General features: G+C 39.8%; 1 protein-coding gene across 9 annotated transcripts; it reads right to left on the bottom strand.

The window, feature by feature from the left end:
• Positions 1 to 491: 491 nt before the first annotated feature.
• glrx2 (glutaredoxin 2) lies at positions 492 to 6,875 on the bottom strand. 9 transcript variants are annotated; one of them, XM_080291935.1, is made up of 5 exons: positions 6,803 to 6,845; positions 6,616 to 6,652; positions 5,610 to 5,676; positions 4,135 to 4,311; positions 492 to 1,107 (listed from the first exon to the last, which is right to left on the bottom strand). In XM_080291935.1, exons 3-5 carry the CDS (start codon positions 5,673 to 5,675, stop codon positions 943 to 945), a joined length of 408 nt encoding a protein of 135 aa, XP_080148061.1. In that variant the 5' UTR covers position 5,676; positions 6,616 to 6,652; positions 6,803 to 6,845; the 3' UTR covers positions 492 to 942. The 9 variants fall into 9 exon arrangements, with proteins under 9 accessions (XP_080148061.1, XP_080148060.1, XP_080148059.1 ...); XM_080291934.1 differs by having other exon boundaries at positions 6,616 to 6,712; positions 6,803 to 6,838; XM_080291933.1 differs by having other exon boundaries at positions 6,521 to 6,712; positions 6,803 to 6,830.
• Positions 6,876 to 17,638: the final 10,763 nt, after the last annotated feature.

The following is a 17,638-nucleotide window of genomic DNA, read 5'->3' as shown; positions in this document are numbered from 1 at the left end:
CCCTTTGTAGAAGGGACACATTGCGACTTTATAACGGAATTTCCTTCATATTTAATATGTGAAAATCATTATTCACTCTATTTTTTGTAGTAATTATTATTTACTAATTTAATGAATTCAATGTCTAGCTCTAAAGTCAAAGATTCAGGAACTTCTTAATGTTGGCGTGACCTAAAGATTGTCCATAATGCGTATATTTGTAACAGGATTTCTTATCAGTCTACTTCAGTTCAATTGTGTTTTATTTAAATAGCAAAAATCATAAGAGCAGTCGCCTCAAGGCACTTTCTACTATAAGGAAAATACCCTACAATAATACAGTGAAAACCTCAAAAATCAATTACCCCCTCTTTTAGCAAGTACTTGGGGACAGTAGGAAGGAAAAAAAAACCTTTTAACAGGAAGAAACCCCTGGCAGAACCAGGAACGGGCAGCAATCCCCCGCGACTGCTTAGGGGTGGTAGAAAGCAATAGGACAACTGCAAAAAAAATACACAAATTACTAAATTTATTCACATTTTATGCAAATAACAGCACAATACTCTGCATATTTTTACAAAGTGTACCTCTTTTGCTCTTGCAAAATATGAAAAGTTACCTGAAATAAAAACCAACGGCTAAGGTAGAATCAATACATCAAGATGTTCACAGTTCAGTGAAGTGTAATATTGTTCAATAAAACAAACATGTACAAGTGCTGTACGAGTAATACAGCAATCCCACGCTTTACACAGAGGCCATAACAATAATATTAAAAACAATATCATCATCATTATCATAATAATGTACATCCCTGGATGAAAATGTATTTTTACATCAAGTATCCACCGCACTTTGATGCATAAATACTATAGTCATGCTCAAGCAATGTACACCTTGTACCATGAGCTCAAGCAAACATGTGATAAGTGGTGCATTGATAAAAACCGTAAGAACGGTTAGTCATTTGGCCGCCTCAAACTGTCTGGCGCCTGAGCCTTCAGAGCCTGTGGCAGCACAGCAGGAAGCACACTGCTCGATCAGAGGCACCAGCTTTCCTTGCTGATGGAGCTGTTTGGTATCAGACCCGCCCCCAATGCAATGGCCATTGACAAAGACTCTTGGGACCTAAACAGAGAAAAAAAGAGGGGGGAGGGTGTCAGGGGGATACAGACTTTAGCATGCTATGAATGAGTTGCTAATGATCAACGATTTCAGATTAGGTTAGGTTTTTTCCCCCAAGTTTCATGTGCCATCTCACATCTCCAATCTGTCCTTGCATTCAAGACCCACACACAGTCTATTTGTAGCTCCAGGTTTGTTTGTGTTCTTTCTTGGCCCCAACTTGACAGCTGTGTGAGCTGTTAATGAATTTTTACAACTTAAAGTAGGAGCAGCTAGTGATCTAAAGAATACAAGTAGAGGAAATGGGCCACCTCCAAGGGCTCGCTGACTAGGGCTGAACGATTATGGAAAATAATCTAATTGCGATTTTTTGCCCCAATATTGCGATTGCGATGCGATATGCGATTATTTTTTAAGGTCTTTGTCTTCTGTATTATTAAACAAAGACAAGCAATACATCATATAGTATGGCCAATACTATATTACATTAATTTTAAACTGTTCTTTCCTGGAAGACAGACCTCTGTTATGATGACATGAGGTGATGCATGAATTGATGACTGACATTTTTATTTAACTTCTTCAATCACAACAGTATATTTGAACATACACAATAGTTTATTTTTAGCTTACAAACATCTGAGCATAAAGTGCTGGCAAGGAACCCTGGTGTAAACATTAAAATGAAAGTCAGTACAATGTGCAGATTGCAGAAATATACATAAACAAAATCAGTGGCTTTACCACACTCAGTTTTTCGACATCTGTGAACTACTAGACAGTCATTCAATTAAAAAATAATATTAAATAAATAAAACTAATAAATAAAAAATACACACATCTTACTGATCTCTGCAGTCAGTAACATTACACATAAAGTGCAAACATAATAGCAATTGTATAAACACACACACAAACACGCCTTTAAAGTTTAAAGGCGTGAAATTGGACGGTCTAGCCTTCTGATTAGCTAATCAGAAGGCTAGTTCTGATTAGCGTCACCGCTGTCTCGGTGGAGTTTAATAAACTCGGCCGTCTGCTTCTTGCTATCTAAAATATAACCAGACACTGGTGTAAATTCTCGACTGTCTCATACTTCTGTTTAATAAGTTTTCTGTTTGATGTTTAGTCAGCTGTGTGAAAACCAAGGAGGAACCCACCCGGGGGATTAATAAAGTTTTATTTTATCTAATCTAATAACTTTAATCTCAGCCAAACCGATTTACTCACGAACAAACAAAACACTGAAAAAAGCCCAACAATAACATTTTTAGGTTGTCTAAGTGACTTATATATTACGTTTAACCCGAGCAGCAAAACTCCGCGGTGATCTGAAAATGATGTGCCGGGAGTTGTGCCGTTCTCGGCCGCATCAGTAACCCTCGAGCTCCCGGCTAGCTGTCGAGCTGGTGGGTAGCAGACGCCTCTGAAAACGTCGAAGCACTTTTGCAAATATGGGATATCTTGATAAACCGAGCAGATATTTGATGTTTACACAACTACTTTCTCGCCTGAAAATATGTTAAAAGTTTATTTTGTGACCCAGAAAGATTAGTATGAGTAATTTTAAAACTTAGTAGCGGCCGCCATTGCTGGAAACTGGAGTTTGGCTGGGCCGCGCTATGAATTCTGGGATATGGTAGTAATTTGGACAGCCTTCGGCGCGTCGCTGTGTCGTAATCGGTCTACAAATGCGGCCTCAGGAGGATGCAGCCCATGAATTTGGACATGTCCAGAGTATAATCGCAGCCTTTGCGGTTAGAAAATTGCACTTGATCATGTCGCGATATTATCGCAAATGCGATATATCGTTCAGCCCTATCGCTGACCCTGGTGAGGAGCCTGGTTATTCAGGAAGGACTAACAGTACAGCCACTACTCCTGAGGTGGTTCAGACACCTGACTATAATGCCTTCTAAGTGAGTTTGTTTGGCATTTTTCAAGCGGGAGGAGGCCCTGGGGCAGACCTGGGCAATGCTTGAGAAATTAGATCTCTCTAGGCTGGCTTGGGAATGCCTCAGCTGCAAGAGCTGAAGGAGATGGCTGGGGAGATGGTGGCCTGGGCATCTGTGCTTAGACTGCTGCCCCCACAACCCAGACCTGGACAAGTAGCAGAAAATGGATGGAATTACAGAAAGAGTAGATACTTTGTAATTAAAAGGAAAAAGACAGCATACATCCTCATGCTCAGCAATACTGGATCCAGTGGTCCAGACTGGCCTTTTTGGAGGTGCTAGTTCACGCCAAGGGGCTGCAAGTTTGACATAGTTGTTGAAATCGATGAGCCCCTAAATGTGGGCTGCTGCCCCCTTGTGGATGGTGGGCAGCAAGATGTTGTTCAATTTGCCATGAAAATGTAATGATTAAATATTTAGACTATAAAAGTATCAAGGTGATTTAAATTACGTGCTGTTCTTTATTAGTTACATGGGCTTTGAAACATCTGGTTCGATAACACTTCACAGATAACGTGTACGAGCACAAGGACATGCGTGGCTTCTCTGATAAAAAACAAAACAAATACATACCCTAACAGCGACCCTGAGTCGAGATGCTCCTATTTTGAATTATAAAATTCATTATCAACTTTCACAGCTTTCAAGCTGAGGCCAGGGAACATGAGCAAGGCTGCAGTGGCATACACCTGAAGGTAAAGCAGACGGCCTATGTATGTGTTTTTCAGCTTCATTGTTTTAATGCACAGTGTTCATGTGCGGACAGCCTTCCTCGTTTCCATGTTTTCAGAACTCTCGCATATTGGAAAGTGACTAAAGAGCAACAGAGCAAAGGCTATGATGTAAAAAGATGGGACTTGCTATGGGGATTCATCCTGACTCAGAGTCAGCTATTCTGAGCGCCTATAAAGTCCTCAATCTTGGCTGCAACCCCAACAAAGATGCTTGTTAACTCCACCTAAATTTAACTTGAAGGCAGAGCTGCCAGAACAAACAAGCTGTCAGAGATGTGTGTTTTGATTCTTCTTCTACTTAAAAAAAAAAAAAAAGCACACGAAGGTGAGGTCCTTCTTACCGTCCTGGCACCAGTCATCTGAGCTAGGGCCTCTTGCAGACTCCGCCCATCATTGTGCTCATCCAGTTCGATCACTTTGTAGGTTGCGCCAATTTCGTTGAAGACGTTTTTGGCCATTTTACAATATGGGCAGGTGGTCTTGGAAAATATCACAACACAGTTCTGTGACACCACATCCTGAAAGGGCAGACACAATTAGAATACTTAGTTATGAGTGTGGAGTCCAGAAACAGCTTCAGCATAGCAGGAATCAAGTTGGTGAAGGGCGAGAAGGATTTTATCTCCACTTCGGGCAGAGACCCAATTGCAGAATTATGGTGGAAGTTTCACGGCTTCCTTTTTGAGGGCAACAAGCACATTTCTACACCAGCATGACGACGGCTCCTCCTCTTTGCATTCTTTCTAGCAGATTGATGATTCATCACCAGAGTGTTGTCTGCTCTACTCACTTTAGGGTAAGCTGGTAAAGGAGGTAACGTCAGTAACCACAGATCTATAGCTTTAGCTGGAATATAGTCAACAGATGTAGAAAGAATTCTGATTAACCACCAGTTTTATTTGAATTTTTGCCTGTTTGGAACACCTGAATGCAAAGGCCTTTAAGTTTAAGGATGCAGTCAATTTGAATGCACAAGACTTTGTTTTAAAGTTAAGAAGTTTCTAAAAGATTGCTCATTCTTCATGTGGCTAAAACACATTTCTAATTATTGATGAGTCGGTGGTGTCTTAATGGATTTTAGGATGTCACCTCCACTCATAAGCAGACCGCCTTCAAAGTTAAACATGCCACTGACAAGATGACATGCTCTGATACCACAGAGCGACTGATCTGGAGAAGTGTAAAACTGATGTGCACAAGAAAACCTCAAGGCATCTTGATGCATGCAGTTGTGCACTTTGTAATCACACTCAGGTCATTTAATGGAAAGATTTGTTGACTGACTACTGTGTAATGGACCGATATAACACCTATACTAGAGGCAAGTATGTAAAATGCAGCCGCACAAGATGAATGACCATAATTTACTAAATTAGAGCCAGTTTTCCTCATAAATTTCTGCAGTACCTTCAGTTTCTGTAGCCACGCATACCGCCCCCTGGTGGCACTTAAAAAGAATGCAGATTTAAGGCTTCACTTTTCAGACCCAGACCTTACACCCATTTTCATGCAGTCTACAGTAGATGGGCATACCCCTGAAACATTACAGGGCCTTGTCACAGATTTATTTATATTTGTTTGTGAACACGTGTATTCACACATGTCACTTCTAGGTGTGCTGCATGACATATGTTTAATTCAAAAGTCTTCAGGTAAAACATGTATTGAATCAGACAGAATATGTCATGGTTGTGTATCCATAAAAAAATACATAAGCCTGTGAGACCTGCACAACTGAAAACAAGTTACACAAAGACCCACTGCACGCTACCATACCCAGCAAAGTAACAAACTGCTTGTATGTAGCAGGTCTTACCTGAACGTACTGTAAACAGGCAGTGCTGGACAGACCCCTTGGATGGGAGGAGGTTAAATTCCCCATTCTGGAAAAGAAAAATCACACTCACATGATTATAAAATGCAGTGTTTGAGGCAACTGGTCCAGTGCTGATCTTGTGAATCAAGTGGAATTAACTGACACACAAGAAGCAGGCAGAGGTCCATAGACGAAGCTGAAGATATGAAAGGAAGAGACGAAGAGAGGACATATCAGAGCCATCAAAATAAGATCTAACTGAAGGATAACTGCTGCTCTGATTATAACCATGTTTACTGTAGGTCAATTTTAATATTCACTTGTGCCGCTGGTCTTAAACTGCAGTAAGGTTCGTGCGCTTGGTAATCCAGGATTAGCACTGCACTCGCTTCTCATTGGCACTGGGCAAGACAAGCCAAACACCATCAGGATCTGGCAACACTGAGCCGGCGGCACGGCAATAACAAACTAACAACGCTCCATAAAACGTGGCTCTGTATGTTAAATGAAAAGTGACCGCCTTCTTTTATAATCGGCATATCTTTTAGTGCCATTTTTATCGTTTCTTATGCCTAGCTACCACCGCTTAATCGAGTTAAGACTGTATAGGTAGCGTTTGCTAACGCTGATAACAGCCGGCACGCCGGGGATAAAGACTGATATTTAAAGCAATAATGTAAAGTTAATTTATATTAAGTATGCCGAATTTTTCAGAAGGATCCTTTTGATCAAGAGGCCGCGAATAGGTGTATTTGTTAATGAGAAAGTCATTTAAAATTAATTTCATGTTAAATCACGGGAAGTTATGATGACAGACGGTAAAGCATGCAGCATGCGGGAGTGAATTAACAAGAATTATGAGCTCCTGGGAGCGGGCAATGTTGTCCACCCATGTAGTATTATTTGCTTACGTTACCAAGCAGAGGAATATTTCTTTATAAATTTGGTGTGGGGGTGATTTTTCAGATCGACAGCTAGTTGCTATAGTCAAACAAGTGAGAATGACCTTCGACAGCCGGTCCATAGCAAACTACGAAGACATCCTGCGTGAAAAAACATGGCGAAGACAGAGCACACCGCAACAAAACAATTACGTCTTTGCCCTGGATAAAACATAAGATTAGTGTAGGAGCCGTTCTGAGGCTACACTAGCCCTGCCAGATGCTATACACTTACTATAGCACGATACTTACACTGTTTACGCCTGATGCCTACCTTACGTGGACACCGGAAGTAGTTTCTGACGCAAGTCGCAGCGTGAATGTAACGCTCGAATTAAAAAAACACAAACAAACTATAAAGCAGTCTTTAAGTACAGTTAAAATAGCAGTGTAATCCTTTAATGGCGGTATCATTTTTTCATAAAGAATACATCATTTGGTAAATTAAATTACATTATATGTCATTTGAGCTTTAGGGCAAATGTAAGGCTCAGGGGCCAGAATTGATCGGGCAAAGGCTCCAAATCTGGACCAATGGACAGCTTTAAAAAAATGTGGAGGCGTGCATAGATTTTTTTTTTAACTGCCTGTCCCACTGCAACTAACAGATAAACAATTAAATTACAGGAAAGTTCCCCGTTTTTCCATTACTAGTGAGTCCATGGTAAATAAACAAAAACTTTAAGTTTATTATAGGACAGTCTGTATAATGAACTGTTAGAACAATTTTTTGTAATTTTACACATTTGTCATGAAGTTTCACTGGTCAGGTCCACTTAAGATGAGAGTGGGCTGTGCCTGAACCACAATTTTAAATGAGTTTGACAGCCCTGCTTAATATAAATATGTTTTTTTATTACAATACCATTTACATTTATAACTTTAGCTTTCTGAAGAAGGAATTTATTACATTTTGCAACATGTATTTTTTGGGATGCTTTACTATGCTCTGTTGTTTCAGAAAAACACACTGATTTAACCTATGACTGACCTATGACTCATTCTAGCATCAAGAGATGAACCAATGTTTTCTTGACAGAACACACAACTTAGCGAAGAACTAATTTTAAATTTAATCTTTAGGCACTTTGTTACTAACATCCTGTTGCAAAAACACATCATTTGTTTCAATGTCTTTAGTTGAATCAGTTGGGAAGGCGTAACATACTATTTTTGTAGCAAAAAGTTTTGCTTTGTATTTGTTATGTTAGTTTTTGCTCCCTTGTCTCCTGATAATTGTAGTGTAGCTTTAGTGCCATGTTGGTCGCACGCTTTCAAACCCCACTGAACATGATAGTGCTCAAAAGCACAGGCGTTTGTATTCAGCTTAAAAGAACAGCAGCATATTCTGACAGAAGTGGTAAAATGTAATATTGTTAATAACAACCATGACGAAAATATAGTCATTAACTGTGTGCTGCAGTCTGATCTTACTCCAGGGCCATGTAGGAAAACTTAGTCTCAAAGTGATTACATCATGAAAGCATGATTGGTCAGTTGCTGTGCTCTTCCTGGAAATCTGCTGTTTTCATTTTACTTTAGTGTCATTTAGTGTGGGTTTGCCTTTTTTTTTCTTCTTTTTTTTAAATTGCATTTGATTTTTATCTATTTGATTCACTTGCTAAAAATGTGTTTGTTATAGGTAGAATGACCAGGGTGGTATATGTCAGTCTGAAGAAGCTTTGAACAATGTTGCATTTGTTTTTCATTTAGTCTAAGTGAACTCTAATAACCTTGTTTCCAGAACGACATCATTTATGATGTCGGAACAACAGCAACACAGCACTGTCAGAGATGCTCATCCAATAGTGTGGCTACCTTAAATGCACAGCTTTCCCTTTGCTCTCCTCTCTACCCATTTCTACTCCTCACTACCTTAACCTGCTGAAGCAGAGAACCATCATCACTGGGTTTCCTCCCCACTGTCACAAGGTGCTTGCATGTAGAGGAATTATTGATCTTCTCTCTAAAATACTGCAAATGCCTTGAGATTACCAATAAATCTGAAGCCAAAAAAGATGCAACCTGGGATGTTTGAAAAGAAATCAGTGGAAAGACAGTATAATATTCTTCCCATCTCACACTCTGTTTGTAGAGCACAGCCATGAAACCTGGCGTGGATGCATGGCTTCTTTTGTATCCTCAAAGATTTCTGTTCCCCCTCCCTCTTCAAACACAGGAGAGGGAGGAGGAGTTAATTCAGGATTAACTGTAACAGCAAAATGGGAAACATTTGCTGTGTTAGTCTGTTCTAGGCTGAATAAAAAAACAAATCTAAAGATACGTGACGAGGCAGCACAGGAGTTCTTCACTTCAAATGCCTTCATTCCTTCAAAGCCGAGGAAGAAATGCATCACGGATTCGCAGCATCAAAGACATCAACAGTTTTTCCCTGGAGTGGGTAACATCCAGAGACAGAACCAAAAGGTTATGAAAGAAAGTGGAGAATTGCATTACGGTTCAAACACTTGCTCACAGCATTGATAGATGAGAGAGCTGTCTAACCACACCAGTCAATCAGCCGCAACATTACCACCACAAACTTTAATGTGGTGCTGGTCCTCCTCAAAGTCGCCAAAATAGTCCTAACCCATTCAGGCATGGATTCCCCAAGACCTCTGAAAGTTTCTTGTGGTATTAGACACCAGCACTTAAACAGCACATCCTTTAAGTCCTGGAAACTGTGGGGTCAAGTTGTCATGGATTACTTGTTTTTACATCCTCCAGATGTGTGGAACTGAGGCCTTATCAAATGAGAACTTCTTATCATGTTCCTCAAACTTTTTTTGAGGCACCCGCCATCAAGGAATCTGCTTATTTTCTTACTTGTTCCTGTCATTTGGAGTTTCATATTCTAACCTTATTTCCATGATGTTATTCCCATTCTCAGTTAGATTGTGTTTTCTTTTGCAATTATAGTTATCCTTTTAGTTGATTCCCTGAGTTTATTTTCCTGACCTCCTGTATTCTGCGCAGAAAGTCAATGTTTCGGTGTTAGATGTACCCGTATTCAGTTACTTTCTGAATTTATTTTGTTAGTCTTTAGTTTTGTTTCCTGTGTCTCATCTTCCATGACTGGTTTCAGCTGAGTTTCCCTGATGTTATCCATTTCTCTGATTACCTTATAGCCTTGTTCGTTGTTGCCCTCATCTGTCATGACTGTGTACACCCCAGTTCTGTATAACTTACCACAAAGTTTCTTGGTGTACTTGTATCTCCCAGTGATTCTGTATTTTCTGGCAATGTCTAGTATTTTGATTGCCGTGTTTCATTCCCTGTTTGATCCTGAGTAGCGAACAATCACCATTAAAGACTTGTTCTGAGTTACTATGTTCTGCACTTAGACGTTCAACAAATATCTCATACTTGACAAATGTCGGTACTCTGAAAGGTAAGGTTTCCATCTATTTGTGTTACAAAAACTCTTCTATTTGAGTGAAACCATGTTTCATTGTGCCTTGCACACCCATGATTGTACTACCACTATGTTGTCCTTTCTTAAACCACTTTTGTAGGAACACTGTGCCATTCATCATGTCACACGTTTGCCCTTGTCAAAGTTACTCACATCCTTACACTGCTATCTTTCCTGTTTGCTCCCTACCTAATATACCCCAGCCTTTTGACAGGTGCCTTTAAACAAGAGGAACTTACTCACTTCTCCCATCCATGGTAAATGGCCTGTATTTATATAGCGCTTTTCTAGTCCCTAAGGACCCCAAAGCGCTTTACATATCCAGCCATTCACACACACATTCACACACTGGTGATGGCAAGCTACATTGTAGCCACAGCCACCCTGGGGCGCACTGACAGAGACGAGGCTGCCGGACACTGGCGCCACCGTGGCCTCTGACCACCACCAGTAGGCAACGGGTGAAGTGTCTTGCCCAAGGACACAACGACCGAGACTGTCCAAGCCGGGGCTCGAACCGGCAACCGTCCGATTACAAGGCGAACTCCCAACTCTTGAGCCACGATCGCCATCCATGGTTTTAATTTTGTGGCTGACTGGTGTATGACAGTCATTTTGAGGATTTACTTACTGGGAAGGTGCCTCTATTGTCTATCATCTTCAGTCAGTAGTGTGCCAATGCATAGATTATCATCCTTCCCAAAGATCATCTTTGAAACATTCAGTCAACATAACCTGGGGTGTCCATACTGTACATTGTCCAAAGGTTGGCCAAAATGCAAGAAAAGAACTGTTTCTCACTGGCTAATAGTTACCAGTAACAGGCACATACACCTTAAATGCATTAATGTCATGTACATAGAAAGCACATTTTTATTACCGGACTTCTTAAGCATCATAAAAGCATGTTATCTCACACTGGTTTAGATGCAGCAGTCTTGTAATATTTTCCAAGTACAGCCGTAGAAAGCATGGTGGAATTGTCTAAAAAGCTGTTGGCCAGAGGATATGATAATCAGCTTGAACACTTAAAAGTGACATGAATTTAAAAAAGCTTAATTCATTTAACATTTCAGACACATACAGGAAAATGTGCTCTCCCCCCACATGTAAAACAGGCTGGCAAATGAGACATCCACAACCATTTCAAGCTGCAGTGATATGCTGCCATGATATGACGAATTGTCGGTACATGGATTTGCGCCACTGAATGCTATAGTCCAATCAAATCCATGAGACATATGTGATGGAATGGCCACCAACACATATAAACAATCCCTTGGCATAGTGTGATTTATACAAGTTTACGTAAGCACCATAAATATCCTTGCCATTGTAAACTTTAACTGCAGGATGCTGGTGACACAACACAAGACAATGAACTGCAGAAAAGCCTTACATGGACATTTCATAGTTTCGACTATTTCTGGACACTTTAAGAGGAGCTTTAAAATCTGACAGTAGAAGCCAGAGAATAGACTTTGTCCGCTGTGGATAATTTGTCTTTTTAGAAAAGAATGAGGAGCCATTAGTGTGATCTATATCACACATTTCATTTTCATTAGTCCGCTGATGCTTCACTCTGACGAATTAGAGTCAGCATGGGGTAAATTTTTAACTCTGCCTCTTCTTGTTTAACATTATTTGAGATACAAATCTGTTTCAATGGACTTCATTTATCTGTGTCATTTGTTTCTTGTCAGGGTCACGTGGGGTTAGAGACTATTCCATATGCATCTGATTCTGCTTGCAATGTTGGACAAACGCCATGTATTTACAATCCAGCAGGAGGACATACAGCCATAGTATAAAACAAGTACACCCATTATCATTTTTAAGGTTTTATAGATCATAATAAAAATCTAGTCTAAATCAGGTCAAATATAAGTTCAGATGAAACATGAGACATTACACTTTGTCATTATTGTGTTTGATTTAACATGTCTTGTTTTCTTATATTCTTATATTTTTGTTGAGCATAACAATTCTAGGGGAACTATTTTGTTAAGGCATTTGTTCCCAAAAGAGCACTGCAACACCAGAACCAGCCAAGTGAATTGTAATGATCTTATCAGCAGTTACAAAAGAACAACTTATGTAATTGTTCCAGACTTTTTAATTAGTGGAGGGCTACATATAAATCTCATTACACATGAGTCCTTCTGGTGTGCTACTACATGGCAGTCAGTACTGCATAAGCATGAAATAGGAGTGATTTGCCATGCAGAAAAAATAGTTAAAACAAGACATCTATGCCATCTCAGTTTAAGTCATGATCTCAGCCTGTAAAAACTGTGTGACTTGAGGTTGAGCTATACTTATTTTTAGTTTATGTTGTAGGACCATGCCAACAAGCATTTCCTATTTGGATCATGGAAAACCAGCCATGATCCAAATAGAGGTGACACATTGTCATTTAAATATGGGGATAACAACAATCCTAACCATTCCCAGACAGTGTCTCCTGGTAGATGTTCGGAAGCTAATCAATAAAGCATCAAACACTTCTGAGGAAGTATATCCACAACTATAAGAAATGTGCATTTCAGGGTCCCAGTTTCACTCAGTGGGTGGGCAGGAAACCACATGCCCACCCACTGAGCAGGTTGAAGAGTAGCAGCCAGGGTTTGAATCAGACCCGTGGCCTCCCCTGTGGCATGTTATATAGAGCACTTTGAGTAATCCAGGATAATGAAAAGTGCTACATAAGAATCAGTCCATTCACTGTATGAACAGAGGTTTGTCGTGTTACTTTTGCACTATTGTGCACATGTTGTTATTACACGGCTTGATTAAGGTACACATTAGGCTGACATTTGGGGCCAGAGCTAAAACTGTTCTGGCACAGGACCACCAGTTTGTCTGCAACTGGTCTTGTACTGGCCCACCTGGCCCATGTGCTGGCCACATCTGGCAAACCAGATCTGGGCCACTAAAGGGCCATCATTCTTTGCGGTATGTGGGGCATGTGTAAGCACATTGTATGGGCCAGATTCAAAACCTTTGCAATTTTATGTTGAAGAGCACACACTGATAAACACAGTTTATTCCAGGTTGCTAATTAACCTAACTAGCTGCAAAATGTTCCTCCAGCAGTTTCCTTCTAGTATCGCGTACTTTTTCAGCCTTTTGGTGGCCTCGGCCCAACTTTTTCTTTTTCTTAGATGTTTTGATGGCATCAAATTCAAACTGAGCTTATATTTTCATGTAATGTCTGATTTTATAAACATTTGAATATTTTCCATGTTGTATTAATTAAATTATTGCTAATTATAGCGTTCAGATAGTATTTATATTTTTCACAGCATCCCAGATTTTTGGAACTGGAGTTATATTATCAAACAGACCACCATTAAGCCCAGCTGAAATCACACTCCTGAATGTTTGTAAAATACTTTTATCTTTGCCAGCTTTGAAAAATGACTTGTGAATTAATAGCTGCTTTGGGGGAGAGCTTTTACTTGTTTGCTTTGTGAGTTTCTCTGCACATTCTGCACACGATTATATTTTCTTTACAGTTAGCAGTTGCTTCAGGCCAAATAACCCAATAGTACAGAAAAATCTCAATTGCAGTCTTCATTGATCAAAGTGTGGCTCTTGGCTATAGTTTGATTGAGTGCTGTAGAGTTTCTGCCTAACTGACAATTGCCATAGTGTATAATAACTCATTTTCAGTCAGTTAATCAATGAGCTAACACTAAAATCTATAACACCTATCATACAGATAAGTAAAGAGTGTGTCACTGTGGGGTTTTTTCACTATATGTGGGCTTCAGTCAGGATTGGAGCTTGGCTGCAGTCAGATTCTCAATTTTTATGTGTTGATAAAACTGTCAATCAAGACTGGCTACAGTGCGGAGGGCCTGGGTTCAGTCCAAGTCTGCCAGATCATGTCCAAAAGACTCAAAGCTGAGCCGAAGCTACAGCCAGAAAAGCTCCGAGACTTTTATGAGCCAATACTTGTTCCAAAATCTGCAGTAATGAGGTTTTCCAAATATGAAAATCCTATCAACCTTTTTGCATCAGTCAGTGTTTTTGTTAGAAAGGTCAAATTACATGAATCTGTGGAGCATCTGAGATTTTGTTCAGCTGCATGGAAAACCGGGGCTTTTTCTTGCAATTAACAGTCAGATGCTTACCAAGCACGTGATGGCATTGGGAGAAAACAACATTAAGTGAATATCTAAAAGCTGAAAAGCAAGATTTAGGTTGAAATGAATGGAGACCAGAAAACTCTGACAAATGAACACTTCCCTGTTGGCCTGACTTCAGCTGAGTTCCAACTGTCTTCTGTAGAAGAATGGACTTTAAACTTCAGGATGGATGGATGGGTTGATATACTGTATATGTCGTCTCTCCTTCCAGCTTGATGTTTTTCGGCCCCATACTGGCAAAAAAAGCACATTATGCAACCGAAAGAGGTTAGAATGGTTTTTAAGGTTATAAATATTTTATTTATTCCCACAACTGGGGAATGAAATGAATGAGTTACAGCAGTCAAAACAAAAGGCAATGCAGGACATACATTTAATTATTACAGTGACAAAACAAACTAGCAGAATAAAGTTAAAGGGGTGGAATGGATAAAAAAAATAGATAAAATAAATCTAAACAAAATAAACACATCTGTTGTGGGAGGAAACAGTTCCTGTATCTGTTCTCATCTACGTAGACACAAAATGACTAAATCAACAAACTGTACTACACTGAACAAAAATATAAATGCAACACTTTTGTTTTTGCTCCCATTTTTCATGAGCTGAACTTAAAGTTCTGAAACATTTTCTACATATACAAAGGACCCATTACTATCAAAGATTGTTCACAAATCTGTCTAAATCTGCACAGCAAATCCAGCATGTCCAAATTAACACTGTCGGATTTGATTTCAACACTATTAAAGTGTCTATATGGGTCCACACCAGAGAGTGTTAATTTAACTCTTTTTGGAGAGTTGGTACGTTAACTCTGATTTAGTGTTAAACACCAAATCTGTCTGGAGTTGATAATTTAACACTTGGTGTTAAGAGTTTATATATTAACTCTCAAAGAGTATTTTAGTTTAACTACATAAGAGTTATCTTCTAATTCATTCCAAAAAGCGGGAATTTTACTGTTCTGAACTTCTAGAAATTTCTTTTGGAAATAAACATTTACTAAAAAGATGCAATGGTTTTTGAAAAACATTTATTCTGAACTGTGCACCACAATTTCAAAACATTTTCTAAAAGATGTAACAATGTACATGTTCTCACTTTCATTAGAATTTTGTTTAACAAAAGGTGTGACATAGGTGAGCTGATAAATGCAAATAACAGCATTCTCATCACTTATTTCTTCAATACAATATGCATGTCCTTCATTCATCACTTTGTGGAACTTCAACGCACTTCTGCTCTCCCCCATATTCCATCTTCACAAGCATATCCTATGTGGAGATTGAAAAAAAAAAATTAGTTGACACTAATTAATGGCACAAATAATCCGGTAATCAATTGCAGCACAGTAAAAAAAAGGAATCCTCTTTGAGCCATTACTTGTGTAAAGTAATTTCCCAAAAGACAAGGACACAGGCAACAGGTAATACTGAACTAAATGTAAAACCTCAACCTTTTTCATTTTTACCTAAACCGTGTGCACAAAACTCTGAGGATCTAAATGCTAACGTAGAACCCAGTCAGGACATCTGCTACTGCTGTTTGCTCGATTTTTTTTTATGGGAGATCATTTTCAGGCTTCAAGTAGCACCATTATACCAACATTTCACATTCTAGACATTGTTTTAGGTGGTAGGCTGTGGTATTTGCCCGCAAACAATACCTTTCAGCTAGCTAAAACAGAATATTATGCTATCACCGAGCAACATGGCTAATGCCTTTCACACAGCTTTGTCTCAACTCCAAAGAGCCACAGAAGTAAAAGCTAATAGAAATGATTGAAACAATCTTTGAAAAAATGACTTACCAAGCATGCCAAACAACTCAAATATGTAGAGCAAAATGTTCTGAAACGGCTTCACTTCAGCTTCGATTGGAGCCTATGGTGCTGGGGGCGGAGTCTGTGAATTTACTCTGTTGGTGTCATAGCCCCTGTAGGAGTTCAGAGTTAAGAGGTCAAGAGTTAATGTTTCCATTGTAACACCTCCAGATTTGACATAGAAACACTCATTTTTAACACTCGATTTTAACTACTATCATTTTACACCTCAGAGTTACATTAAAAGAATGTGACTCTACTTAGAGTAAAATTAACTCTACTTTTGCAAGAAGACTACTAACACCAATACATTTAACACTTTTGAATTTGCTGTTTGTTAGTGAGAACTTCTCGTTTGCCGAGATAATCCATCCCACTTCACAGGTGTGGCATGTCAATGTGCTGATTAGACAGGATGAATATTGCACAGGTTTGCCTTAGACTGCCCACAATAAAAGGCCACTCTGAAATATGCAGTTTGATCACACAGCACAATGCTACAGATGTCGCAAAACAGTCAGTATCTGGGGTGGCCACCATTTGCCATTGTGCAATGGGCATAGAGTTGATCAGGTTGTTGATTGTGTGCTGTGGAATGTTGGCCACTCCTCTTCAATACTTGTGCAAAGTTGCTGAATATTGGCAGGAACTGAAACACGCTGTCATATACGCCGAGCCGAGTGTCCCAAACATGCTCAATGGGTGACATATCTGGTGAGTATGCTGGCCATGCAAGAACTGGGATATTTTCACCTTTCAAGGAATTGTGTACAGATCCTTGCAATATGCTGCAACATAAGGTAATGGTCATGGATGTCAACACGGTATCTCTGTGCATTCAAAATGCCAACAATAAAATGCACTTGTGTTCAATGTCCATAACCCCACCACCACCATGGGTCACTCAATCCACAACGTTGACGTCAGCAAACTGCTCATCCACACGATGCAACACAAGCTATCTTGACCTGACGCCATCGAATGTGAGCATTTGCACACTCAAGTTGGTTAAAGTGACGAACTGCAGTCAGATCCAGACCCCAATGAGGCGCACGATCATGCAGATGAGCTTTCCTGAGATGGTTTCTGACAATTTTTGCAGAAATTCTTTGGTGGTTTGGTTGATTGTTGCTGCAGCTGATCTGGGTGGCTGGTCTTCACCTGGTCGACCATCCTGGAGGTGAACATGCTGGATGTGGAGGTCCTGGACTGGTGTGGTTACATGTGGTCTGCGATTGTGAGGCCGGTTGGATGTACTGCCAAATTCTCTGAAACGCCTTTGAAGACGGCTTATGGCAGAGAAATGAACATTCATTTCACAGGCAACAGTTCTGGTAGACATTCCTGCAGTCAGCATGCCAATTGCACGCTCCCTCAAAAGCTGCGACATCTGTAGCATTGTGCTGTGCGATCAAACTGCATATTTCAGAGTGGCCTTTTATTGTGGGCAGTCTAAGGCAAACCTGTGCAATATTCATGCTTTCTAAACAGCACCTTGACATGCCACACCTGTGAGGTGGGATGGATTATCTCGGCAAACGAGAAGTTCTCACTAACACAGATTTAGACAGATTTGTGAACAATATTTGATAGTAATGGGTCCTTTGTGTATGTAGAAAATGTTTCAGATCTTCTAAGTTCAGCTCATCAAAAATGGGAGCAAAAACAGAAGTTTGCGTTTGTATTTTTGTTCAGTG

The sequence above is a fragment of the Astatotilapia calliptera genome, chromosome 17, assembly GCF_964374335.1.
Source record: "Astatotilapia calliptera chromosome 17, fAstCal68.1, whole genome shotgun sequence".
NCBI classification, from domain to species: domain Eukaryota; kingdom Metazoa; phylum Chordata; class Actinopteri; order Cichliformes; family Cichlidae; genus Astatotilapia; species Astatotilapia calliptera.
Note: the sequence above shows the minus strand (reverse complement) of the source record. Positions and strands in the feature narration are given on the sequence as shown.